General features: G+C 53.2%; 2 protein-coding genes across 2 annotated transcripts; one reads left to right on the plus strand and one right to left on the minus strand.

The window, feature by feature from the left end:
• Positions 1 to 1012: 1012 nt before the first annotated feature.
• On the plus strand, positions 1013 to 2482 carry TMEM81 (transmembrane protein 81). Its single transcript, XM_062509342.1, has 2 exons — positions 1013 to 1185; positions 1756 to 2482. Exons 1-2 carry the CDS (start codon positions 1106 to 1108, stop codon positions 2480 to 2482), a joined length of 807 nt encoding a protein of 268 aa, XP_062365326.1. The 5' UTR covers positions 1013 to 1105.
• Positions 2483 to 7297: 4815 nt separating this feature from the next.
• CNTN2 (contactin 2) lies at positions 7298 to 23840 on the minus strand. The gene is made up of 22 exons (XM_062509392.1): positions 23786 to 23840; positions 19342 to 19486; positions 18490 to 18665; positions 18113 to 18208; positions 17689 to 17898; positions 17013 to 17112; positions 16606 to 16781; positions 15240 to 15376; positions 14705 to 14834; positions 13679 to 13829; positions 13280 to 13407; positions 12808 to 12983; positions 11819 to 11939; positions 11318 to 11476; positions 11051 to 11200; positions 10464 to 10534; positions 10017 to 10251; positions 9165 to 9280; positions 8643 to 8829; positions 8360 to 8472; positions 8106 to 8274; positions 7298 to 7407 (listed from the first exon to the last, which is right to left on the minus strand). The coding sequence occupies exons 1-22, from the start codon at positions 23838 to 23840 to the stop codon at positions 7298 to 7300; spliced, it is 3111 nt and encodes a 1036-aa protein (XP_062365376.1).
• Between the last annotated feature and the right edge of the window lie 2030 nt (positions 23841 to 25870).

Genomic DNA, 25870 nt, shown 5'->3' on the forward strand with positions numbered 1-25870 from the left:
CCACCAGGAGACCCTGATTATGGGATGCATTTCCCATAAAATTATGGCAAATAACTACAGGGAACGTGGTTCCATGGAACTCTGGGGGGTTCCTCCATCAAAAAACCTGGATTTTCCATGGAAGAATGCTTCAGCAGTGCATTCTTTTTTTGGGATGCTCGAGCAGTGCGTGGATCCCACTGGGATCTCCTCTCCGAGCGTTTTCCTGGGGTAGCAGCATGGGAACAAATCCTGTGGGTCCATCAGGGGAAGTTTAGGTTGGGATCCCTCGGGAATGAGGGCTCTGGGAGCTCTCCCAACTCCTGTGGCTCCTTCCAAGTCTGGGAATTTTATGCGGAGCCTCTCTTGGAGCCCTCAGCTCCCAGGATTTGCTCAGCCTTCCCTGAGGGTTCTACCTTGGAATTTTGGGGCTGTTGTGCCCGGGCTGTGACATCAGAGCTGCTCCCATGGGAACAGCTCCAGGGCCTGGTGTGGGCGTGGAGCCAAACCAGCCCAGACCGCCCCGGATTCCCATGGATCAGCCCGAATAGAGGTTGGAATGTTGGGGTTGGATTTGGGGAATGCTCCAGACTCCGGGATGTGTTTGTGGAAGTCAGGATTGGATGGGCCCTCCACGGGGAATTGGGATTTTTTGGGATTTCCTCACTCTCCACAGCGTTATTTGGGAGATTCCAGCGGTAATTCCTGCTGAAAATTAGGAGTTTGGCGGGGAAATGAAATTGGAGCCGCTCCTTTTCCAGTGGAAATACATCAGAAATAGAATCCATCTGAAATAATGTGGGAAGTCCTACAGAGAGGGGAGAGTTTCACTCTTAAATATCCGAACACACCCAAAACTGCTGGAATTTGGGCAGTCGGATTGGATCCAGTGGATCAGGGCATCCTGTTGTCCTGTTCAAAGAACCTTCCCGATGGAATTCCTGCAATTCCCGCCCTGCTGGATGCAGTAACTCATTGCTGTCTTTTTTCAGTTGTGCCTCCGGCTCCACACCTGGGAGGATTGTCCCAGGTGGAAGGATTAGATCTGGTGGGATGTCAGAGACATCCCGAAGAATCTGGAAGTTTCATGGAATAATTCCGGGGGGTTGGAGTGTTGAACCCTGACATGAAAAAAAAATCCCAGGAGATGGAGCAGAGCCCCATCGTGGTGATCCTGCTGTGCGCCCTGTGCATCCCAGCAGCGCTTCCATTGGGATCGGAGCTTCCCTTGGGATCGGAGCTTCCCTTGGGATTGGAATTGGGATCAGAGCTTCCCTCGGGATCGGAGCTTTCGTCAGGATCGGAGCTTCCCTTGGGATTGGAATTGGGATCAGAGCTTCCCTCGGGATCGGAGCTTTCGTCAGGATCGGAGCTTCCCTTGGGATTGGAATTGGGATCAGAGCTTCCCTCGGGATCGGAGCTTTCGTCAGGATCGGAGCTTCCCTTGGGATTGGAATTGGGATCAGAGCTTCCCTCGGGATCGGAGCTTTCGTCAGGATCGGAGCTTCCCTTGGGATTGGAATTGGGATCAGAGCTTCCCTCGGGATCAGAGCTTTCCTCGGGATTGGAATTGGGATCAGAGCTTCCCTCGGGATCAGAGCTTTCCTCGGGATTGGAATTGGGATCAGAGCTTCCCTCGGGATCAGAGCTTTCCTCAGGATTGGAGCATTCCTCGGCATCGGAGCTTCCCTTGGGATCTGAGCTTCCCTCAGGATCGGAGCTTCCCTCGGGATCAGATCTTTCCTCGGGATTGGAGCGTTCCTCGGGATCGGAGCCTCCCTCGGGATCGGAGCCCATCCCGCTGGGGCTGAGGGCCATGGTGTTGGTGAACTCCACGCCGTGCAGCGTCACCTGCGGGCTGGGCGTGAAGGAGGAGCAGCGCTGCGAGGTCACCCCGGCCGGGGAACACCGCAATTGTTCCCCGGTGCGCTCCCGCTGCCTCAGCGATTGGATCTGCGGCCTCCAGCACCTCAGCGTTCCCGAGGGAAAACCCTTCCAGCTCACCTGCCTCTCCCCGGAGGCCGCCAGCCTGGAGGGACAAAATTTTGGCTACACCTGGAGGTTCTCCCAGGGGCTCATCACCACCAACGACCTCCTGTTCCATCCCATCCGCAATCCCAGCCCTTCCCTGCGCTTCTCGCCCGCTCTGGAGTCGCATTCCGGCACCTATCGCTGCGACGTGCAGGTGCTGAGCTCCTTCCAGCTCGTCAAGAGGATTTACTTCGGCCTCAGGGTGATCCCCAGGGATCTGGTGGATCTCGACTTCCAGAAATCCTTGACTTGGGAGCAGCAGCTGGCGGCCAACGGGGAGGAGCCGCCGGGAAACGGCACCGGCCCCGCGGAGCTGGAGCAGCGGCGGAATTTTTGGGAGATGCTGTGGTTTTATGAGGTGGTGCTGGGACTCGGCAGCGGGGTGATCCTGGGGATCCTGTTCAGCGTCGGGCTCTGCTGCCTGGGCAGGATTTGCAGGGAAAGAGCAGCAGGAGAAATGAACGGAGATTGACGCAATTCCCTGGCTTTGGCTCTTTGTTTGGAATTCAGTTCAGGGTGGGATTTTGGGATCGTCCGCTGCTGGATTTTGATGATCCTCCCCTTCCAACTCAGGGCGTTCAGTGGATCCCATGGAATTTAATGGGATATTTATAATTTATTTTCAACAGACACAGTTTATAAATTAATATTTTCAGCCACTTTGGAGCATGGATTAGGAGTTTAGGAATTCAGGAATTCAGAAATTCAGGACAGGATTCTTGGGGTCATCCACTGTTGGATTTTGGTGATGCTCCCCTTCCATCTTCATCAGGACATTCCATGCTTCCCATAAGTATTTAATGGGATATTTATTTTCAACAGTCATGGTTTAAAAATGAATATTTTTGACCACTTTGGAGTCTGGATTAGGAATTCAGGATGGGATTTTGGGATTGTCCACTGTTGGATTTTGGTGCTCCTCCCCTTCCAACTCTGGACATTCCATGGATCCCATAACTATTTATTGGGATATTTATAACTTATTTGCAATAGACACAACTTATTATTGAATATTTTTGGCCACTTTGGAACCCAAAAAGTCAGGACAGGGCTGGAGAACCTGTGCTGGATTTCCCATGGAATTCCGGAATGATCCAGCTGGGATTTGGAGCACCCTGAGCTGTAGCAAACAGCTCCCAGCTCCTTGAAAGAGCCTTTGCTTTACCTCGACGTGTTCGGGGGTTTTAAATTTAACTTCTCATCTTTATTCCTGTCAGATTTCCTCGGATTTCCTTAAATCCAGGAATTCTGGAGGGATGGAGCTGCCAGGTCAGGGGTGAGAGGAGCGAGGTGATTTCTGAGCCAGCGTCGTTTCCCTCTGCTCCAGGCTCTGCTCCCAGCTGTGGGGACGAGGGATCCCTCACTTCCCTTCCATGGCATCCTGGAAAAATAATTTTCTGGGATATTCCTGGCTCGTGCAGGGCAGGGAGCATCGGGAAGCAGGAGATGAGAGCTGAGGGTGTTTGATCCTCACAGAGCTGAGCTCATCCCTAAAATCCTTACGGGAACAGCTCAGTGGGGTTGGGATCTTTGTTTTTTCCTGGTTATTAATGAGGATAAAGCAGGAATTCTGTAGGGACTGTAATCCATGGAGGGACTTCTAAAATACCTTATATATATTTTTTTTTTTAATTTTTTCTTTCCTATTTGTTGTTTATTCCATTTTTCCCTATGAGCTACAGGGACACCCAAATCCAGGGAAAACAACAGCACAGCTCTAACATTAAAAACTGAAAAAATTCCCGAATTTTTCCTTTTACCAAAACAACACAAAAATGCTTCGATATTGAAAAATGCAGGCATGGAGGGAAATAATTGTATTTATTTGAATGAAAACCAAACCAGGCACTTTCCAGAGCTGAATCCCAGAGGGTTTTTTCCACCTCCTGAACATGGAAAAATTGGGAATGACCCATCACAGCGGGCTGGGAGTTAATGGTCCAGAGCTGCCCCATCTGCAGAACCCTCTCTGCTCTTTGTCATGGAAATTTCAGTGTCTTGGGCCCAGCTGGGATTCCCAAATCCAGCGGGATGAAAGCTCCAGCTCTGCTGGAGAAGTCAGAGTGGGAGCCAAAAATCTCCTTCATCTTTGGATTGTGGGGCTTTTTAATTTCTGAGGGGAGCCAGGTGCCCAGAGCAGGGAGAACGAATCCATAATTGGAGTTTTTATTTGAAGACCGAGGGCTGGGATGGCCACTGGGGTCCAGCTGTCACAAAGAGCCTTTAATGGGATTTCTTTGGGGTGCTCTTTGATTTTTAGAGGGGTATTAAGGACTGGGGGATGTTTATTTTAACAGGGGAAGGAAGGGAGAAGGCGGGACAAAGGAATAGCAGAGATTGGAGCTCAAGTAGGGAAGTGAAAACCTTTGGAAGAGCATCCCCATCCCTCCTTTTCCCCCTCTCTCCCTGCAAAATCATCTTTTCTCAATCACTGCCCCTGAATTCCCACCATAAACAGCAGAAATCAGCCCTGAACTGGTACCTGAACTCCTTTTTCCCAGTTTTCCACCTGGAGGCGAGGATGGCACAGACTCCATGGAAACTCCAGGAATTCTGGACTCCACGGAAACCCCAGAGATTCAGGAGTTCTGTATGCTCCCTTTCCCAGCTGGAGGAATTGCCCTGGTTTCCAGGAAGGATCAGGAGCTTCCAGGGCTGCTCTGGGCTGATCCAGGAGGAGCTGGGAGCAGAGGGATTGTGAGGAAATCCCTGGGATCTCCTTGGGCTTCCCTCAGCTGAGTAATGTCCATGTCACTCACTGGATGGCAGCAAAAGAATCCCCATAAATTGATTTTGGGGCTTTCTGACACATCCATCCTCTGCTCCTGGAGCTGTTACCCCATTCCCTGATTCACTGGGACGGAATTCCTGTTCCCACTTTCCCCTCTCACTGCTGATGTCCCTGCGGAGTGACCAAGGCTGTCCCTGCAGTTCCTGGGGACAGGACAGGAGCTGGTCCAGCACAGCTGAGCCCAGAGCTGTGGGACCTTTGGGATCACCAGAAGCCAGAGCTGGGTAGGGCTCCTTCCCTCTCTCCGTCCTTCCCTCTCTCCATCCTCCCTTCTCTCCATCCTTCCCTCTCTCCATCCTCCCTTCTCTCCATCCTTCCCTCTCTCCATCCTCCCTTCTCTCCATCCTTCCCTCTCTCCATCCTCCCCTCTCTCCATCCTTCCCTCTCTCCATCCTCCCTTCTCTCCATCCTTCCCTCTCTCCTTCCCTCTCTCCATCCTTCCCTCTCTCCATCCTCCCTTCTCTCCATCCTTCCCTCTCTCCATCCTTCCCTCTCTCCTTCCCTCTCTCCATCCTCCCCTCTCTCCATCCTTCCCTCTCTCCATCCTCCCTTCTCTCCGTCCTTCCCTCTCTCCATCCTCCCCTCTCTCCATCCTCCCCTCTCTCCATCCTTCCCTCTCTCCATCCTCCCTTCTCTCCATCCTTCCCTCTCTCCTTCCCTCTCTCCATCCTTCCCTCTCTCCATCCTCCCTTCTCTCCATCCTTCCCTCTCTCCATCCTTCCCTCTCTCCTTCCCTCTCTCCATCCTCCCCTCTCTCCATCCTCCCCTCTCTCCATCCTTCCCTCTCTCCATCCTCCCTTCTCTCCGTCCTTCCCTTCTCTCCATCCTTCCCTCTCTCTGTCCTCCCTCCAAATCCCTCCAATTCCAGTTCTCTCCCTGTCTCTGCACGCCTTTACCCCCTGGGCTGGATTTTAGGAAGCTCTGAGAGGTTTTAAGGAGGATTCCAAGCATTTTCCTCCCGTTGGTGGCTCTGGCTGGGCTTTAAATGTAGATTTTTGTCACTTCCCGAGGTTGGAATGCTGGATTTGCAGGTGCAGATCCTTCCCTGTGGCTCTTCCAGCCCTAGATCAGTGGAAATCCCAAAACAGGGCTTAACTAAGCCTGAGCTGCCCACTCTGGAGTGGGATTTCCCTGCCACCACCTGGGCTAAACAGGGCAAAGAATTGGCATTTAAATGGAAATCTGCATGTCAGGGCCCAGCCAGGAAATTCTGGGATTGGGATTGCCCAGGCTGGCACCGTTTTCTCTGGGATTGACGAATCACAGCCAGGGAAAAATCCCTAAAATCACCACTGGGATAGAACCAGCAGCAACACCAAATCAATTCTCGTTAACTTTGGTCAACTGCTTTACTGGGAGACAGAGATTTCAACAGGCAACATCGATTCCCAGCCAGTCCTGTGGGTGCTGGGCTCAGAATTCCTGCTTTTCCAAGCCTCTGGAGCAGAGGGGACTCCTCAGCATCCCGCTGCTTCCTCTGGATATCTGGCAGTGCTCGGAGCTGGAATCCAGAGCTGCTTCCTGGCTGGATCTCAGCCTTTGCAGTCCCAATCCCAGCCTGGAATTTTGGCTGGATGAATTCCCAGTGCAGGGAGATGAATCTGAGTCCAAGTTTTCCTCGTTGTCCCACTGGTGGCTTCCTTGAGTCTCCCGTTCCTGTTTTAATTTTGTCATTTTTTAAAATTCCTGCTTTAAGCCCCTCTGAAACTGGATTTATTGGTACCTTCGTTTTTAAGCAGAGATGCCCCAATTTGGGATTTTGGGAAAGGATCCCCTTCTCCCAAGAGGCAAACAGGGTGACAAACCCACCCCAAAATGGATATTTTTGGGGGATAGTGGTGGGATGTGGGAAAACACAGAATTTGCACCTCACAGCTGAGACAAGCACCAGGCTGGGGCTGCAAGTGAACACCAGAGTTGTAAAAAAAGCTTTTCAGGCCAGGGCAGAGCTCGATCCTCCTGTGGATTTGCTTCCTTGGGCTGGTTCCTGCAGGATTTGGCTCCTTTTTTTTTTTTTTTTTTTTTTTTTTTTTTGTGGGAAAAAGGATCAATCCTGTCCCACAAATGCTCTGAGCTGGCTGTGGTGAGATGGGTGTGGAACATGCTGGTCCCTGAACTCCTCAGTCCCCGTCCCCCCACGGAATTCACTGTACATAGTTTTAAAAAAAAGTCAAATTTAGCAGTCTGGTTATCTCACACATGGCTTCGATAAGGCAGAAAACCTATGGATACAGTGAGGGGGTGTGGGGCAGTTGGCTGCAGAATTCCCGAAGAATTCTTCATTTTCTTTGTTTTCCTTAAAAAACATTTAATCGGTTAAAGACCCATGTCTTGTATGAAAGCTTTTGTTCCTCCAAACCAAAGAAAAAAAAGAAAAAAAGCTGTTTTTTAATTTCTTCCTCCCTTCCAACCACGAGGTCCAACCCTCTCCAATCTGGTCAGAGGTGGGATTTGCGTTGTTCCTGTGGGATTGGGAGGAATTGTGGCCGGGGGAGTTCAGAGCTCCAGGGAGCTGATCAGGGCCACCATCAGCAGGGAGTTGGTGGCGATGACTACGACGTGTGGCGCTGGCCTGGTCCCCGAGTCCTCCACCATCATGCTTGTCCCTGGAAAAACAGGGAACAGGGATGGCTGTGGGACGGCGCGGGGAATTTGAAGGAAGTGGGGTTTTGTGGAGTTTTTTGTGTGTTTGGCACTGATAAAACTCCTGGGAATGCTGTGAATGGGAATTTGGGGATGGGCACTGAGAGTGTACCCCTGAATTTAGGGAATTTGCTGGAGCTGTGGCTCCACAGAGCTGGGATTTCACTCTTGGTGGATAACTTAAATGGTTTTTAGTTCTTAACTTTTGGCAAGTTGGCTGTTGTGGGGTCTCGAGGCTGCAAATCCTAAAGCTGAGTGTGGGAGAGGAGAGAAGGAGAAGAGTCAGGAATTCCTAGGAGTGAACAGCACAAGGGAACCAAAGACTGATTCCAGGAGAAAACAATTCCAGGATCTCAGCCTGAAACACTGCGGGAGGATGTTCTAGTGGGATTGTAAACACAATTTGTCGGGATCGTGCTGTGGCCAGGATGGGAGGGGCAGGACTGAGTCCTTCCTGCTGGGGAAGGACAGGAGGGGTCCTGTGGGTGAGCTCCAGGGCCTGTGGAGAGCCTTGGAAAGGGGAATTCGGGCATGGAGAGGGTGTGGGCAGAACAATAGGTGTGGTCAGGGAATCACATGGATGGGTGTGGTCACTGGGATGGGTGTGGTCAGTAGGACAGGTGTGGTCAGGGGACAGGTGTGGCCCGAGGAGCGCAGGTACCGCTGTTCCGGAGGATGTGAACTTCTGCCGGGGTTCCGTCCCCTCCGGGTCCGGTGACCCGGATCTGGACGAAGGCGTGAGTGAAATCCTCGGGGATGGGGATGTCGATGTGGCTCTTGCTGGCCAGGTACAGGGTGGGGGCCGAGTGGGAATCCTGCCTGTAGAGCATCTGTGGGAAGAGGAACTGCTGAGTTCCTGTTCCCTGGGATTTCCTTGGATCTCCTCCAGGAGAAGCCCAGCCGTGCTGGCCGTACCTTGTACCCCGTCACTGCCGACTCATCCGCCTTGGCCACCACAGGGTCCCACTTGATGCTGACTGTGGAACCGGAAAAAGTCCAGGAGATGTTTCCAGGTGGCCTTTTTGGTGCTGAGGGATGCAAAAGCAGACAGGGGTTGGGTAAATCGGGGAGTGAGGAGAAGCCTGTGCTGCTCCCAGCCGTCCCCTGAGCTGCCACCACTGTGGGGCCTTCAAAGGACATCAAACCAAGAGCGAAGTTTGGGTGATTTTGGGGGATCCTGTGGCGAGTGGAGACTCACGAGGTCTCGTGGTGGTGACGTTGGTGGAGGGGCTGGGGGGGCCGGTCCCTGCCCGGTTGTAGGCTCGCACCGACACGTGGTAGTCGGTGTTGGGGTTCAGGCCGGTGACATGAGCCGATGTCACCAGCCCCGCTGTCCTCACTCTGTCAGCCGCCTCCTCCTTGTCCCCATCCTTCCAGTACCGGATCTGCATGAAAAAAAGGACAGGATGGGTTCAGGAAGGAGAGATCTGTAAATTCCTTCAGCCCACCCTGAAGGGTTTTCGGGTGTTTGTTTCCGGGTATTTTGCTTTGTGTGTGCCCAGGAATGAGGCCACAGCCTCCTGGGAAAGGCAGGCAGGAAAAATTGGATGATTCCCTTTAATGTCTCCTGAGAGAGCAGTGCCAGCCCCATTAGAACCACGTGGTGTGAATTATCCCCCACCTCTGGAATCAAAATGCTGTTTCTTTTCACCTCACATAACCCAGGGGAATTTTCCTTGCTGGGCTCTCAGGGTCTCCCATTCCCGCTGGAATCTCCTACCTCGTATCCCAAAAGCACTCCAGTCACTTCTCCCTGCTCCACGGGCTCCCAGGACACATCCATCTCCGAGGACAGGACGGACTTGGCAATGACCCTGTAAGGAGCCGCTTTGGGTTCTGAAAGACAGGAATAAAATCACTTTCCTGATTTTGGGGCCCTGTTGGGAACAAAAGGTTTTCCTGCAGCATCATCCCGCAGGCAGACAGCTGGTGGTGTGTTACGGAGCGAGGGGAAGGATTTGGGGGCTTAGGAGGACGAGCAAGGCGCCAGCTGCGAGCTCTGGGATCTGTGTCTGCCCCGAGGCTCTGGGGCAGTCGGGGCTGGGCTCAGGGAATCGTCACTCTGCGTGTTTGGAGGAGCTGGAGTCGCTGTTCTGGGAGCCAAAGGAGTGTCTGAACTCCTGCGTCTGCAGGGATATGGCTGAGGAAAGGAGGTGGGTTGGACAAAACGAGGAATTCTGAGTCTGTGCAGTCATGGAATAGTTTGGGTGGAAGGGTCATCCAGTGCCACCCCTGCCATGGCAGGGACACCTCCCAATGTCCCAGGCTGCTCCAAGCCCCAGTGTCCAGCCTGGCCTTGGGCACTGCCAGGGGTCCAGGGGCACCCACAGCCTCTCTGGGAATTCCGTCCCAGCCCCTCCCCACCCTCGCAGGGAACAATTCCATCCCAATATCCCATCCAGCCCTGCCCTCTGGACCATTCCCTGTGTCCTGTCCCCCCATCCCTTGTCCCCAGTCCCTCTCCAGCTCTCCTGGACCTGGAGCCCCTTCAGGCTCTGGGAAGGGCTCTGAGCTCTCCATGGAGCCTTCTCCTCTCCAGCTGGACATTCCCAGCTCTCCCACTGCCCTTTACCTTCCTCTGCCGAGTACACGATGGCTGTGAGGCTCTCGGGGCCCTCCCCTTTCCTGTTGTAGGCCTTGATCTTCACCTCAAAGGGGGTGTAGGGCGCGATGCTCTCGTTGCGGTACACAAAGTGCAGCGACTCCGCGTGCGGCACCCGCGCCCTCAGCCAGGCCTGGCTGCCCTTCCTCCGGAAGGACACGATGTACCCAAAGCCGTCCCCGTTCTGGTAGTCCCGCAGTGTCGGCTGGGAAGAGACAGGGAGCCTTGGTCCACCCAAACCAGCCCTTAGCACATCCAGACTGCGATGGCAGCACTGATTTCCCGAAGGAAATGTGTGCTTGGTCTATCCAAACCAGCCTTTGGCTCATCCAGACTGGAATGGCAGCACTGATTTCCACCCCTGCTCCAAAAATGCCACGTGGTCCCACCTTGGTGTTTTCCCTGTTCCCAACTCACCGTCCAGGTGATGATGAGCTCGTTGGGAGCTCCTCCGCCGCCGCCGAGCCCGGACGGTGCCACCGTCGGTGCTGTGAGGTCCCCAGAGAAAAGCAGAGTTTGGGTTAAGGAGGTGGGAGTGATGGAGGGGAGCACAAACATGGTGACACCGGTTGGGATAGCTCCCAGGAAAGGTCTAGGCTCTGTTTCCAGCCATGAAAATGCTGTCTGGAATTCCAGCTTGTGCCTGACCAGATTATTTAGGACTGGGACAAGGATTTGGTGTCCGAGGGCACAAGGATGGAGCTCAAAAGCAGGGATGTGGAGGGAGTTTTATTAGGAAGACGCTGGTTTGTGTTTGGTGGATTGGATGCAGTTCTGCTCTTCTCGAGTCCCTTCTGTCCAACAGCTGGACATGGAATGAACATTCCCAGCTGGATGCAGTGCTGGGGAGTGCAGCTCTAATCCTACTCATCTTTCACATAGAAATGGGCAAAAAGTTGAAAAATCCTGTGGTGTCCTCAGCTTCAAGAGCTCTCCAGGAGATGATTCACCCCTTAGGACCATCCTTGGCAGGGACAGGGACCTCAGGTTGTCTCCACACCCACCTGCTTCCTTGGTCCGGATTTTGCTGGAGGGCAGACTGGGCTCCCCAATTCCCAGGATGTTGCTGGCCAGGACCCGGAACTCGTAATCCATCCACGGGATGAGGTTCACCACCTGCGCTGTCTCCGCGTTGCCCTCGATGTTTACGGGATCTGTAAAATCCAATAACACCAGAGGGGAAGGAATAGAGCGAGGAGCAGCATGGAGCCAGGACTGGCCGGTGTCCGGTGGCCTCGGTGTGTCACCGGTGCCACCGTGGGGACACTCACTGGTGCGCATCTGCTTCCATTGGCTGGACAGGAGGGTCCGGGCCTCGATGAGGTACCTGGCGATGGGGCTGTGGTTGTCGAAGCCGCGGCTCCAGCTCAGCTGGACGCTGGTGTCACCAATGTCCCTCACCACCACCCCCCCGGGTGGGCCTGGAGGTCCTGGGGAGGATGGGAAATGCATCACTGACATGGAGGATCTGGAGGTTTATCACTCTGCGCATTGTGCAAGTCCTAAATTCACAGTGGGCCTTTCTTTTCTGGAAGCTGAGAAGCCTCACCGTCAGCTTTAGCCTCTGGAAAAACTCCCAAGCCTGGTTGGAAAGGTTGGAAAAGACCTCCAAGACGATCAAACACAAGTTTTGGGTGAAAATAAAACCCACTAGGCCGTATCACAGAATTATTGGGTACGAGGTGGTTGCAAGGGAAGAGCAACTGATCGCACAGCCCCATGTCAGTGCTCTGGCTTTGTCAGGAGCAGGGGATGTTCCCACAGGGAATTACCTCGGACGGTGAGCGTGGCTGACTCGGATGCGCTGTCCACCACGGTCTGGGCCGTGCAGGTGTAACGCCCCGAGTGCCGCAGCTGCGCGTTGGAGATGCTGAGGTCCCCGATGGCCTCCTTCTGCAGGGTGACGCAAGAACACGGTGGGGACACCATCAGAAGGTGTCCAATCACAGTCCAGAATTCAGTGTGGTTTGGGTGGCTGGGTTGTGGTGGAGGTGAAAAGGGAGATGGGAAGAGATTCCCCCATGGGTGATAGAGCTGGATGGATCCAAGACAGATCTAGTGGTGGCCAAGGTCGAGCCTGTGCTGGGTCTGATTGGCCTGAGATGGTGATCAATGAGTGATCATTAATGATCAATGAGTGATCGTTGAGTGATCATTGAATGATCAATGAGTGATCAGTGAGTCATCACTGAGTGATCAATGAATGATCATTGAGTATCAGTGAGTGATCAGTGAGTGAACATCAAGAGATCAATGAGTGATCAATGAGTGATCAATGAGTGATCATTGATTATCATTGATTGATCATTGATTGATCACTGATTGATCATTGAGTGATCAATGAGTGATCCATGAGTGATTGAGTGACCAGTGAATGATCATTGAATGATCAATGAGTGATCACTGATTATCGATTGATCATTGAGTGATCACTGAGTGATCTCTGCCTGCCTTTATCCACGGGCCTTTCCCTTTCTCCTCCAGGTTAGGAGGGGAGTGATCACGGAATCATGGAATGGTTTGAACTTAGAAGGATCTTAAAGCCCATCCCATTCCACCCAGCCATGGGCTGGGACCTTCCACTATCCCAGGCTGCTCCAAGCCCTGTCCAACCTGGCCTTTGACACTTCCAAGGATGTGGAATTCACAACCGCTCCGGGCAAAGCGATGGAGCAGCTTTGGAAAGCACAAACACGCAAAGAACGAGCATGGAATTAATTTTCCATCATTTTGAGTGGTCTGGAGTTCCCTCTGCACTCACTGCGCTGGCTCGCCGGTAGTGCCCCTCAGACTTGTCAAAATCGATGGGGAAATCATCCAGGGACCAGGTGAAGGTGAGGTCCATGGTGGGGTCGTGGGACGCGTGGCACTGCAGCGTGAGGTTCTCGCCCACGTTGATGTCGGCACTCGACGGTGCCAGCGTGATCTTGGTGGCATCTGCAAGGAACGGGCGGGAAGGGCCTTTAGCTGCAAATATCCCCATGCCAGTGTCCAAACCATCCCTCCAGCTCCTCATCCCACCCCAACAGCTGGAGCTCCACAGGAGGAAGAGGAGGGGCTGGGAAATGGAAATGCTTTTCTCAAGGCCTATTTGTTGGTGGGTCAGGCAGAAGCTTTGAATCACTTTGATTCCCTGATTATTCTTTTTTTGGGGAGTGTAAGTAGAGGAGAAAGATCGCATCATTCATTTTTAGCCATTTTTTGCTTGATTGACCCTAAATGAACCTCCCTACCTCGGACAGAGAGGATTCCAGTGCTGTTGGCCTTGCCCATGAAGTTCTCAGCAAAGCAGGTGTATTTTCCCTCATCGGATTTGCTGATGTTCTGCAGGATCAAGGTCCCGTCCGCTGTAATCGTCACCCTGCAAAGGAAGAGGAGCCACACAAAGGAAGGGTAAAAGGTCTGCTCCTGATGGGCATTTGGGAATTCCCACTGATTCTAGAGAAACTGGGGACAAAAATCAGGTGGAAGAACTTGTGTAGGAGTTTGCTAAGGAAGAAATTAAAGGACTAAGAAAATTCAGGGATGGCAGCAGCACATTTGGATGATCGAGTCCAGTCTTCTGGTAAAAAGAAAAAAATAAAAAAAAATTAGCTACATTTTCTAGGTGGAAGCTGACTCTGTGCTGCTACCTGCTGCTGTTGACCAGGAGTTCTGTCCCTTTGGTCCAGAGCACGGTGGCTTTTGGTGCTGCTCGTGGTTGGCACGGGATGATGACCTTCCCACTCCGGGCTGCCGGGATCAGGCGCTTCACTGGGTTTAGTCTAAAATCTGGAGCTAAGGCTACAGGGATAAAAAAAAAAAAAAAAAGAGGATTAAGGCACGATTAGAAACGCTGCCCTGGGGGGAATTTCAGCGCCGTGCGAGTGGGAATTAATTTGTTGTAGGATGGCTCGGTAAGAGAAGCAAGGCAGAGTCTGGAGAGCGGGATAAGGGAGGAATTCCTCGGCTGCCGGGTGGATCTTGGTGCCTGCCAGGCAGGAATTCTGTGGCACATGAGTGGGACAGAGCGATGGGAATGACCCTAACAAGTGCAAGGTCTTTGAGAGACACAACAGCAGCTGCTTTGGAACATGTTGAGGATAATCTCTTCAATACCCTGACAAACACAGACATCCAGCTTGCCTGAAACTCCTCCTGGAATTGCAGATGGAATTGGGATTTACCTGTTGGCCTCAGTGTGTTAATTTTGAGCAGTTGGTGCTCAGGGCCTTTAATTTATCTCTGGCATCTCCATGAGGAGATAAACTTTTGGACTAACGTGGAACAAGTTTGGCAGCAGTTCAGCTCCAGTCACCACCCATCAAAGCAAGCAGAATGAAGGCTGAACTCTTTATTTTTATGGACCTCTTTCCTTCAAGAAAGAGGAATTTGTAGTGGAGGAGAGATTGTAGTGCTGCTGCTGGGTGTCCTATCCACTTCCTGTGACTGAAGAGATTTTTTTGTTTGCTTTCACACAGAATTTACAGAGGATTTAAAATTTAAAGGCTGGCACAGTGTCTTGTTGAACCAGCAGCCATTTCAGTGGTGAGCGAAGCAGTTTTAGCCTGCTCTTATCTCACTGCGACATCACCATGTCAGGATCACATCAGGATATTAGGAAGAGATTTTTTTCAGTGTCCCATTGGAACCCAGAGCTCTGGGAAAGGAGGAATTACCTTGCACTGTTAATTCAGCACTTGCATAAACTGTGCCATGCTTGTTCTCAGCCACACACTGATACATGCCAGAGTCCTCCAGGACTAGCTTGGAAAATCTCAGCTCTCCACCGCTCACTTCGATGCGGTTCTGTGCAAACAAGAGGATGAACCCATTAGGTGAGAAAAACGAAAAAAAAAAAGAAGAAAAAATGGAACTCAGTCCTCGGCTGGATCAGGGTTGAGTTTCGTCACAGACTCCTTGAGGCTGGCCTGGTTTTCCTTGTGGGGAAAACTCAGGAATTGTTTTTATGTCTGTGCGGTCACTCCCGCAGCTCACCGTGCTCCGTTTGCCGAGACACCTGAGCAGCAGTGAGCAGGTGACACCAGGACAGGTGACACCAGGACAGCCACGTGGGGCTGTTTGTCCTCCCTGTGGCCAGCTGTGAGTCCCTGCAGCTGCACGAAGCAATGGCTGGGATGGCAGCGCCAGGAGAGGGATGCAGGAGGAGGGGCTGGGGCTGGAGGAGCAGGATCGGAGCTGGCTGGGGGGTACCTGGGACGTCAGGGGCTGCCCATCCCGCAGCCACCGCACCGTGGGCCGCGGTTTGCCAGAGGCCACGCAGCTCCAGCGCAGGTCGGAACCGATGTCGGCCTCCGTGTCCGAGATCACGTCCAGCCAGTCGGGCTGAGCTGCAGGGGACAAGAGACAGAGGGCAGAGCCAAGGAGCTCAGCTGAGAGGTGGCAGTGCCAGGCTGGCAGAAGGATGTCCCTGTGCCAGCGCTGTCGGCACAGCGGGATCTGCCACGGGAACAGCTCTGGCCTTTTGTGCAGTGAGAGGCAAGGCCGGGTCCTGCTGGGCTCTGGCTGAGCAAGATCAGAATCCAGGGCAGAGGGATTGGTTCTTCTTCTTAAGAGTAAATTCAGCCATTCCTGAATCATCAAGTCATGGGATGGTTTGGGTTCAAAAGGAACTTAAAGATGCCCCAGTGCCACGCCTGCCATGGGTAGGGACACTTTCCACCATCCCAGGTTGCTCCAAGCCCTGGCCAGCCTGGCCTGGGACACTTCCAGGGATGGGGAATCCACATCCCCAATCCACCCTGTGCCAGGGCCTCACCACTCTTACAGTCAAGAATTTCTTCCTGTTATCTCCTCTAAACCTTCCCTCTCCCAGCTCTGGGCCATACCTGAACTTCAGGGATAGCTGGAATCAGGCTGAGGTAACCAGCTTAAATTTTTTAGCTTGACTAGATCTGGTTGACAGCTCAGGGCATTAACCCTGGTGGAAGGTCCTCAGGCTTGGGGAGGATCTTGAGCATGAGCCAAGTCTGATTTTTACCACTCTTTCCTTCTCTGGTTCCCTGATGTTTGCTGTGATGATTTTAGAGCCCGTTAAGAGCTCTCTCTGTCTCCTTGCCACAGCCCAAATGTGCCCACTGAGGAAAGATTTCCCTGATCCCTGCAGGCCTTGGCTGGGGCTTTGCAAGGCCTTTAATTTGGACAGGATTAGAGGGGGTGGTTTTGGTCCCAAAGCCTCAGACCATTGCCTGGGGCACCTTGGTGTGCTCGGGGAAGTTAAAATGTGTCCCCTGGACAAAGGACATGTGTTTGTGTCCCCTTGGATGAAGGACACGTGTTTGGATGTGTTCACTGGATAAAGGACATGTGATTAAATGTGTCTCTTGGAAAAAGGACACGTGTTTTAATGTGTCCCTTGGATGAAGGACATGTTTTTGGTTGTGTCCCTGTGGACGAAGGACATGTTTGGATGTGTCCCCTCAGATAAGGGACGTGTTTGGTTGTGTCCCTGTGGATATGTTTGGATGTGTCCCCTGGGATAAGGGACATGTTTGGTTGTGTCCCTGTGGATATGTTTGGATGTGTCCCCTGGGATAAGGGACGTGTTTGGATGCGTTACCTTGGATGATGATGCGGCCCTGGTGGGTGTCCCTGCCTTTGGCGTTTTCCGCCTCACACTCGTAGGTCCCCTCATCCTCAAATCCAGCGTGCTGGATCTGCAGCAGGGGCTCGCTGCCGATCCACTTGGAGGACTGTGGCCCGTCCAGCTTCCTCCACTTGATCTGGGGCACGGGGCTGTGGAAAAGCCATCCGGTAAATCCGGGCTGAACTCGGTCCCGGTGTGACCACCCCGGACCTGTCCCACCAGGCCTTGGCTTTAGCCAGTTCCTCCCTTTTCCCATTTCCCTCCATCTCTGGTCTTCCATTGCAGAGAGGAGGTGTGGAAGTTCTGCCATCCCTATCCCAATCCCCAATCCCAATCCCCAATCCCATCCCCATCCCCATCCCACTCCACGCTGCTCTCACTTTCCGAAGGCGAAGCACTCCAGGGTCACCACCTGCCCAGCCAGAGCGTAGGTGTCCGCAGGGAACCTGGCCTTGATGCTGGGTGGGAACTGCCTGGCATCTGCCGCAGGGAAAACACCGCTCAGGACACCTGGGTGACAACGAAATACCACCCGGGGGGGCTCAAAGGGCAGAGGGACCCGTGAGGTGACTTCCCAACCCCTTTGTTTGGGTGAGGGGACAGGGGTTTCACTTTCTTTATCAGACAGCTCATGCTGAAGTCTCTAAAACTCTCTTTTTAACACCTCAGGACTCCGTAATTCCTGAGAATCACAGAATCCTGGAATGGTTTGGGTTGGGAGGATCCTTACAGCCCATCCAGTCCCACCCAGGCCATGGACAGGGACACTTTCCATTATCCCAGATTGCTCCAATCCATGTCCACCCAGGCCTTCCTCCTGTTTAATTCCCTTTTCCCTGTACCAGAATTATCCTTTAAAAATAGAGAAACATCATGGATGGAGTGGGAACAGGGAATCTTAGAGAGAGAGAGCTTCTTCCCTCCCATCCCAGCCCATCCATAATTTTGAAGCTCTTAAGAGAGGCTGGAGGGTGATTTGGGCGCTTTGCAGGGGGTTGTTAATTTGGATTTTTCCTGTAAGAATTGGCATTTTTAGGACAATCCAAGAGGACTGACCCTCTGCAGCCAGGCTGAGGCGGGAGAACTTGCTGAAGACACTTTTGGTGATGAAGTCCATGTGGCTTGTGGCAAAGCAGGAGTAGTTGCCCAGGTCTGAGGCCTCCGTCTTGGCAATGTAGAGGTTGCCCGTGGTCTGGGAGATGAAACGTCTCCCGTCGGCCGGGATGAAATTGGGGAATTCATTCAGGAGCCACCGGTAGGACAAGCCTGGGGGAAGAAGGAAAGGAATAAACTGGGCAGGTTTGTCCTCCCAGGCAGGATGGACACAATGGGATTCCCGGCTGGAATTGGTCCTTGCATGGACACACCATATCCTGCCTCTGCTTTGTTGTGTTGCAAACTCTGAATTAACCCCAAATTTCCTTCCCTGAAACTCCCAGAAAATCTGGGAACCGCATGCTCTGCTGTGTCCCCCTCTCACCTGGGTAGTGGGGTGGGGGGCTGCAGGTGAACATCACCCCCCAGCCCTCGGTGATCTTCACAGGGTCCCGCTCTTCTGCCGAGAATTCCTGCAAAACTGAACAGGCAGAGTGAAAACCAGACAGGAAAAAAGAGCTGAAGGAACCTCTGCTCTTCCGCTGCCCCTCCTCGGGTGGCTTTGTGCAGAGGGAGATTCAAAATTATCATTGGCTTCCTCCATAATGCTCCAAATTCTCCAGATTTCCGTGGAAGTGCCAGGGGATTTCACCATGGCGTGATGTGTTGGAGAGGTTCTCTCCAGCCTTATTCCAGGCAGGCTCTGCTTAAGTCTGGCCTAACTGTGCTTGTGTTTAATTTACCTGGCGGTGCCAAACTTACAGCCAAAGCGGAGCGAGGCCTCCCTGCTCACCACGGTGCCCCTGGAATTGGATGCCACGCACTGGTAGGAGCCGGAATCCTTGGCTTTCAGGGGATTGCTGATCACCAAATCCCCGGCCACCAGCCTGTAGCGGGAATCTGGCTCCAGCTTTAGCTCCGTGCCATTCATCTTCCACCTGCCAGGAGAAAAGGGAGCAGGGACAGGGATAAATCCCCATGGGTGTGCCCTGGTGGTTTTCCAGCTGGGGTGGGGTTGGAGGTGGATTTGGATCCAAGCTGTGCCCTGGGAGGGGTGGAACAGCTCAGAATTGTGGGGTTGTTGAGGTTGGAAAATGCTTCTGGGATCATCGAGTCCAAGCTGTGCCCAAATCCCCACCCTGAGCACTCAGTGCCACCTCCAGGTGCCACCTCCAGGGATGGGCACTCCAAACCTCCCTGGGCAGCCCCTTCCAGCCCTTTCCAGGAGGAAATTCCAGCCTGAGCCTCCCCTGGCCCAGCCCGAGGCCGTTCCCTCTCCTCCTGTCCCTGTTCCCTGGGATGAGATCCCAAATCCCCCCCGGCTGTCCCCTCCTGTCAGGGAGTTGTGCAGAGCCAGAAATTCCCCCTGAGCCTCCTTTTCTCCAGACTGAGCCCCTTCCCCTCAGGATTCTCCAGACCCTTCCCCAGCTCCCTCAGGATTCTCCAGACCCTTCCCCAGCTCCCTCAGGATTCTCCAAACCCTTCCCCAGCTCCCAGGGCAAGGAATCTCCTCGCCAAGTCAATTCCTTCTCCATATATAAAAGCGGAGGGGAGAAAGCAGAATTCTGGAGGTTTTTTCTCGCGTTCCAGGTGCAGAGGGAGCCCTGAGCTCACCTGTAGGTAGCGGGAGGATTGGCCCGTGCTCGGCAGGCCAGGGTGACCTTTTCTTCAGCTGAGCCCTCAGGGAAGAGGGTGTGGGACGGCTGCTCCTCGAACACCGGCCCGTAGCTCCTCGTGCCACTCTGGGCTTGGCACCAAACTGCGGGAGAGGGCAAAACCTGCTCAGCTCCATTCGGCTTTTCCTAAAAACTCCTCCTTTTCAGTTTTGTAGGGTGTCCCCAGCAGAGAGGAGGAGAGAAGGAGCAATGTGACAACCGCACCCCATCTGTCAGCACAGCCTGGCCCTGGCTGTGGGAACACAACCTGCAATTCCCACCGAGCATCCTGCACCATTCCTTCCCTTCCAGAGGGACCAGCATCCCTGGGGACACGTGCAGGAAGGAGCAGGGACCTCCTGGAACAGCTCAGCTGGAGCTGGGAGTGTCCCCTTGTCCCCGAGGTTCCTCCTCTGCCTGCACAGGCTTTGCCTGGTTCCTTCTTCCGAAATCCTCTCCAGGGTGAAGGAGGACAGGGGAGAACCGGGATCTTCACAGCTCTGGACACACCTGGCAGGTCCCTCTGTCCCTGCAGCTCCAGTGGCTCCTGACACCTCAATCCAGTTGGTTGCTGGTGTGGAAACCAGAGCAAACCAGTAGAAACCAGAGGAAACCAGTACAAACCAGAGGAAACCAGTACAAACCAGAGGAAACCAGAGCAAACCATTCTGTTCCATGACTGGGATGAGCCTGAAGCTGCTTTTGGGGTGTTCAGACATGGATTTAACTCTGGTTTTGGGAATGGGGAGGAACAAGAGGGACAAAGGCCCCACGTGGCTGACCCACCCCATTCCTTTGGGGACAGTGTGGCACTGGCTCGTGCCAGCTGCCGCCATGTCTCAGATAAACAGCAAATTCCAGCAGATCCCCATCCACACAGGGGAATCCCAGAACCTCAGACTGGTTTGGGTGGGAAAAACCTTAAAGCTCATCCCGTTCCACCCCTGCCGTGGGCTGGGACACCTCCCAGAGCCTGGGGTGCTCGCTGGAAGGGGCACTGTGAACAAGAGCCAGGCAGAATCCGCCTGGAAATCTCTTTCTTGTAGGAACAGCCGGTGGAATAATTGCCAGCATGTCTGTCCTCCCTGTCCCTGTCCCCCTGGAGACGCCTGGCCCTTATCAGGGAAGGAGCCACCAGCACTGATAAGCTCCAAGCTGCTTCCCGGGCTCCAAGATCCTTCCCAGTTCTGTAATTGAATTAATGAGCATCTCCAACCTGCTGTGCCAACGCCAATCTGTCTCCTTCCCCTGCTTGGCGGGGTCGCTCCTAGATGAAGCGATTCCTGGGATTGGGATGTTTTATGGAAGAGTCACTTCCAGCTGGGAATGGTCTGGGATCAGCAGGAGCAGCTCCCAGGGTTTGCCTCGCATTCTGGCTGCTCCAGGAGGAGGCTGGGATGGGATGGGATGGGATGGGATGGGATGGGATGGGATGGGATGGGATGGGATGGGATGGGATGGGATGGGATGGGATGGCAGCTCTGCTAATTGGCTCTGGGCTGGGAGCAGCTGCTCCCCTGTCCCTGCTCCAGGCAATTATCCCGGCTCCGCTCCTCAGGATGTGCTCGGGATGGTCCCCAGTGCCACACAGCTTGGATTCTTTGGAATGAAGGAAAAGTGGCAGTTTTGGGGTTGTTTCCCCTCCCAAGCAGCGCTGTTTTCCTTCTAGGATTGTTCCGTTCCTAAAGGAAAAGCTGGGAATCTTCTCCCGTTTGGGTCAATGCTGAGGGAGTTCTGGCTGGAATAAACTCTGCTGACCAGGGGGTAAAACCATGATGAGTTAATGGGGAATTAATGAGAAAGAATTAATTGTGTGCTGATAGATGAGTCAGTTGTGCTCTGATAGATGGCGGTGACAGGCTCGAGGCTGAACAGCTTTAACTTTGAGTTTAATTAGGGAGCACAAGGTAAAGAATTTCTATTTATTTAACAAATAAAATATCTATTGGTACCACTCCCATCCCTGCCCTTTCCTGTGAGATTTTTTATTCCAATCAAGCCAAATGAGGCTCATCCTCCCTCCTGATCCCACCTGGAGCCCGTGTCCCCTTGCTCTCCTCTGCTGTCCCTTTGTCCCTGCCAAGGTTATGGCTGCCAGTGCCAGTCATCGATTTTCCCACTTGGAATCGATGGCTGGAGTTCAGGTGAATTTTAATCCACAATTCCAAGGTGCTGGGGGTGAGACGCTTGGATTTCGCTCATTAAACAAATCAGGGGTTGGTTAAAGTGGTAATTAAACAGTTACGAGGTGGGGAAAGGTTAAAATTAAGAACTGATAAATCCCAGAACTTCTGAGACTGATCTGGGCCCATCCTGTCACCCCAGAATTCCCAGTTTTTAATGTTGCCAACCCAGGATCTGTCCTGGAGCTCTGGCATTTGGAAAATAGGGAGAAGATAGGCACAAAATGAAGATTTTAAAACCAAATTTCAAAGGAGATGAGTAACCTGTTCACAGTTTTCCATGTCCAATCCAGCTAGGAGAGCTGGAACAAGGGGAAAAACCCCACCATGGCTCTGGAATAACCTTCAGTATTCGGGAAAATTATAATTAGCACCAAAATAATGGGAAAAGGGTGAAAGCAAAACACCTGAAGATAAAGATTTGGAGAAGCAGCTGCAAGGAGGTGACTCCAAATCCTCCCTTTTGGGTTACTTTTGGGGATATTTTTAGGAATATGCTGAGAGCCACGCCTGGAAAACCCAGGTGTGCAGGAGGCTGCGCTTTGCCTCCGTGCTGAGCCCAGGAAATTATGAATTATTTCCTTGGTGGAATGTTTTCCAAGCTGAATTCCTTTTTTCTGAGGACATCCACAGCCCTGAAGCCTCTGGATCACAGCAAGGAGCTGGGCAACAAATTGGTTTTGCAGCAAATTTATGCTCAGAATCCAACTGGATTTGGGTTGTTTTGGTTTTTTTTTGTTTTTGGCTTTTTTTTTTTTTTTTTTTGGTGGTTTTTTTTTGTTTTTGTTTTTTTGATTGTTTGTTTGTTTTGAGGATCAGCTCTCTGAAGAAACAACGCTATGTTTTGGGTTATTTTTAATGAGCAGCTTTCTGAGGAACAAAGAGTCAGGGCTTGGATTCCCAGATTTTCCAGAGATTTTCCCCAAATGAACAAAGGCTGGGGAGAATTTGGGATTTTAGAGTGGTCTCTATACACTTGAGAAGCTTTAAATATTTAAACCACACTCCAGGCCTGGAAGTTTTGGCTCTTTTCCCACTCCATAACATTTCCCTGAGCCTCATCCATGGCTTCCATCCTTTTGTCCCGACCCCTCCTCGCATTCCCAGGATTTCTCCCTGTCCCAGCTCCGTGGCACCATCAGCCAAAGGTCAAAGTGAAAATCACCCTCCCGGGGTGCAGTTTCTGGGGGGGTTTGCCTGAACTCAGGTGGTTGATGGGAGACCCCAACTCCGGCTCCGTGGCCGTGTTGGGGTCAGGGCGATTTCCAAGCGGGATAATTGCTCCGGATCCAGGGCGGCCCCCCCTGCCTGGGCCTCCTCAGGGATGCAGAGAACATTAAAAGGTAATTAGATATTTATGAGGATGGGCCAGCAGGCTGTGCCCAGCATGATGGATTGGCTGGAGGACATTATCCAGGCTCAGCTGGAGAGGAAATGTCTCCCTGCGGAAAAAGAACCTGCTGGGAGCAGCCTGAGCCTCCCCGAGATCCAGGGATGGGCCCTGAGGTCTGGAAACTATCCCCAAAATCCAGAAATCATCCCCAAAATCAAGAAATGCTCCTTGAGATCCAAAACTTCTCCCTGAGATCTCTAGGGATGGTCCCCGAGATCTGGAAATGCTCCCCAAATTCCAGAAATGCTCCCTGACTTCCAGAAATGTCCCTGAGATCTGGAATTTCTCCCCGCAATCTGGAAACGGTCCCTAAGATACAGAATTTCTCCCTGAGACCCAGAAATGTCCCTGAGATCAGAAATGTCTGGATGATCTGGATGTCCCTGACATCCAGAAATTCTCCCTGGGTTCCAGAAATTCTCCCTGAGATCCAGAAATGGTCCCCAAGATTTAGAAATTATTTCTGAGATCTGGAAAACATCCCTGAAATCCAGAAAAGCTCCCTGAGTTCCAGAATTTCTCCCTGACATCCAGAAATGCTCCCTAAGGAGCAGGGGGACTTTTTCAGGATATGGCCAGCAAGGAATCCTTGGAAAAATTGGGATAGGGAGCGGAATGACTCCCACTGGCAGGAGGAAATTCCACCTGCACCTCCCTAAATCTGAGTTTAGAAAGGGGGAATTGTGTCAGACATCCCTGTCCCAAAAGGAATATTGGGAGCAGCACAGACATGGAACAGCCCATCCCAAACCACGTGGAGATTTGGGATCCAGCACCGCTGCACCCCAGGGACCGGAGATTCCCGGTTAATCCCGAAATTCTCTTACCCAGGAAGGTGCCAACAGCCAGGGAAGTGTGGATGAATCCAGCGGTGCCTCCCATCCTGCGCCGGCTCCTGCGGGGCCTCTACGGGCGCGTGGGGACAGCGGCCCTGGGGGGGACACACAGCGGGGTCAGCGGGGCCCTTCCAGCCCCAAATATTCCATGGTGCTGCAATTCCAGAGGTTCTGGAGTCAGCGGGGCCCTTCCAGCCCCAAATATTCCATGGTGCTGCAATTCCAGAGGTTCTGGAGTCAGCAGGGCCCTTCCAGCCCCAAATATTCCATGGTGCTGCAATTCCAGAGGCTCTGGAGTCAGCAGGGCCCTTCCAGCCCCAAATATTCCATGGTGCTGCAATTCCAGAGGTTCTGGAGTCAGCGGGGCCCTTCCAGCCCCAAATATTCCATGGTGCTGCAATTCCAGAGGTTCTGGAGTCAGCAGGGCCCTTCCAGCCCCAAATATTCCATGGTGCTGCAATTCCAGAGGCTCTGGAGTCAGCGGGGCCCTTCCAGCCCCAAATATTCCATGGTGCTGCAATTCCAGAGGCTCTGGAGTCAGCAGGGCCCTTCCAGCCCCAAATATTCCATGGTGCTGCAATTCCAGAGGTTCTGGAGTCAGCAGGGCCCTTCCAGCCCCAAATATTCCATGGTGCTGCAATTCCAGAGGCTCCAGAGTCCAGCTGTGCCTCCCTGCTGGCCACCAGCCCAAGCAAGAGTCACTCCAGGGCAAAATTCCAGTGGTGCCAGAGGAGCAGGAGCAGCTGAAGGAGCTTTTTTGTCCCCGATGGGACAGATGAGGGAGAGGAATTGTTGTCCCATCTCCTTTGCTGTTTTCCAGTCTTCCCCCCTCCTCTGTAAATTCTCCTTTCCAAGTGTTTCTGATGGAAAACACCAAGCCAGAAGCACACGGGATGTTGGTGGGGAGTGAGGAATAATGTGGGGTTTTGTGAAAACAATGAAGGTATCGGGAAGGAATTCTTGGCTGGTGAGGGATGGGATGTCCTGGAGCAGGATTTTCTGTCTCTGGAAGTGTCCCAGGACAAGGTTGGGGCTTGGAGCACCCCAGGATAATGGAAGGTGTCCCTGCCCATTGCAGGGGTGACACTGGGTGGGCTTTAAGTTCCTTCCCAACCCAAATCACTCCAGGATTTGGGGATTCTGTGACAAAGGAATCTCTAATTGAAACTCTTTAAGTGCCAGGACATTTCCTGATGGCCTTTCCAATCTCCTCCACAGCCTCCTGTGATCCCAAAGCATTCCCAAAAATCAACCCTCCAACCAAACCCTGAGCTCTTTGTGCAGCCCCTGCTCCCCAAACCCTCTGTGGGAGCAGCTCCACCTCCAGCATCTCTTCCCACCGAACTCCAGCCGGGATTTTGGGCTGGATTTCCCCTCTTTGTTAACAAACCCTTGGGGAACGGTGCACAGAGCTCTCCCCCCAGCCCGGCAGGGCCTCATTTCCCGCTGCCCTCCCCAGAACACCCCGGCGAGGAGCTGAAGATGCTGCCAAAAGCTCCTGGGTCGCTCCTGCTGCTCATCCCCCCTGCTCCAGCTGGTGCTGCTTCCACTCCTGTCCCTGCCCATCTGTCCGCCCCCCAGCCCCTCCGAGCAGGGATTAGCCCATCCCAAGGGATGCTCTGCCCCTTCCCAGCCCCGTCCCTCATTAGCAGCAGCACCTGAGCAAGCAGCCGGAGCTCAGCTCCGCTTCCCGGCCCCCTCCGGGCTGCAGGAACCGCGCGGCCTCTTTGTGTCCTCACCCCACAGAGGTTTTGCTACCAGCATCCCAAAATCCTGGAGTTTTGTCTTGGCTGAGTCTGAGGGCTGGATCCCAGCGCTGGGAGATGGGCAGGGGACACGGGGAGGGGAGAGAGGGGGGACAGAGAGGGAAGAGGGAGAGGACAGAGAGGGGACAGAGAAGGGACAGAGGGGACAGGCAGGAAGGGACAGAGAGGGGAGACAGACGGGACAGAGGGGATGGAGGGGACTGACACGAGGGGACAGAGGGGACAGCCGCCCTCAGCCCTGCTGGGATTTTGTTCCCTGCCAAGCCCCAAAATAAAGCTGGAGCTTCATTATCCCGCCTGGCCGGGCAGG

The sequence above is a fragment of the Cinclus cinclus genome, chromosome 27 (assembly GCF_963662255.1).
Source record: "Cinclus cinclus chromosome 27, bCinCin1.1, whole genome shotgun sequence".
NCBI classification, from domain to species: Eukaryota; Metazoa; Chordata; class Aves; order Passeriformes; family Cinclidae; genus Cinclus; species Cinclus cinclus.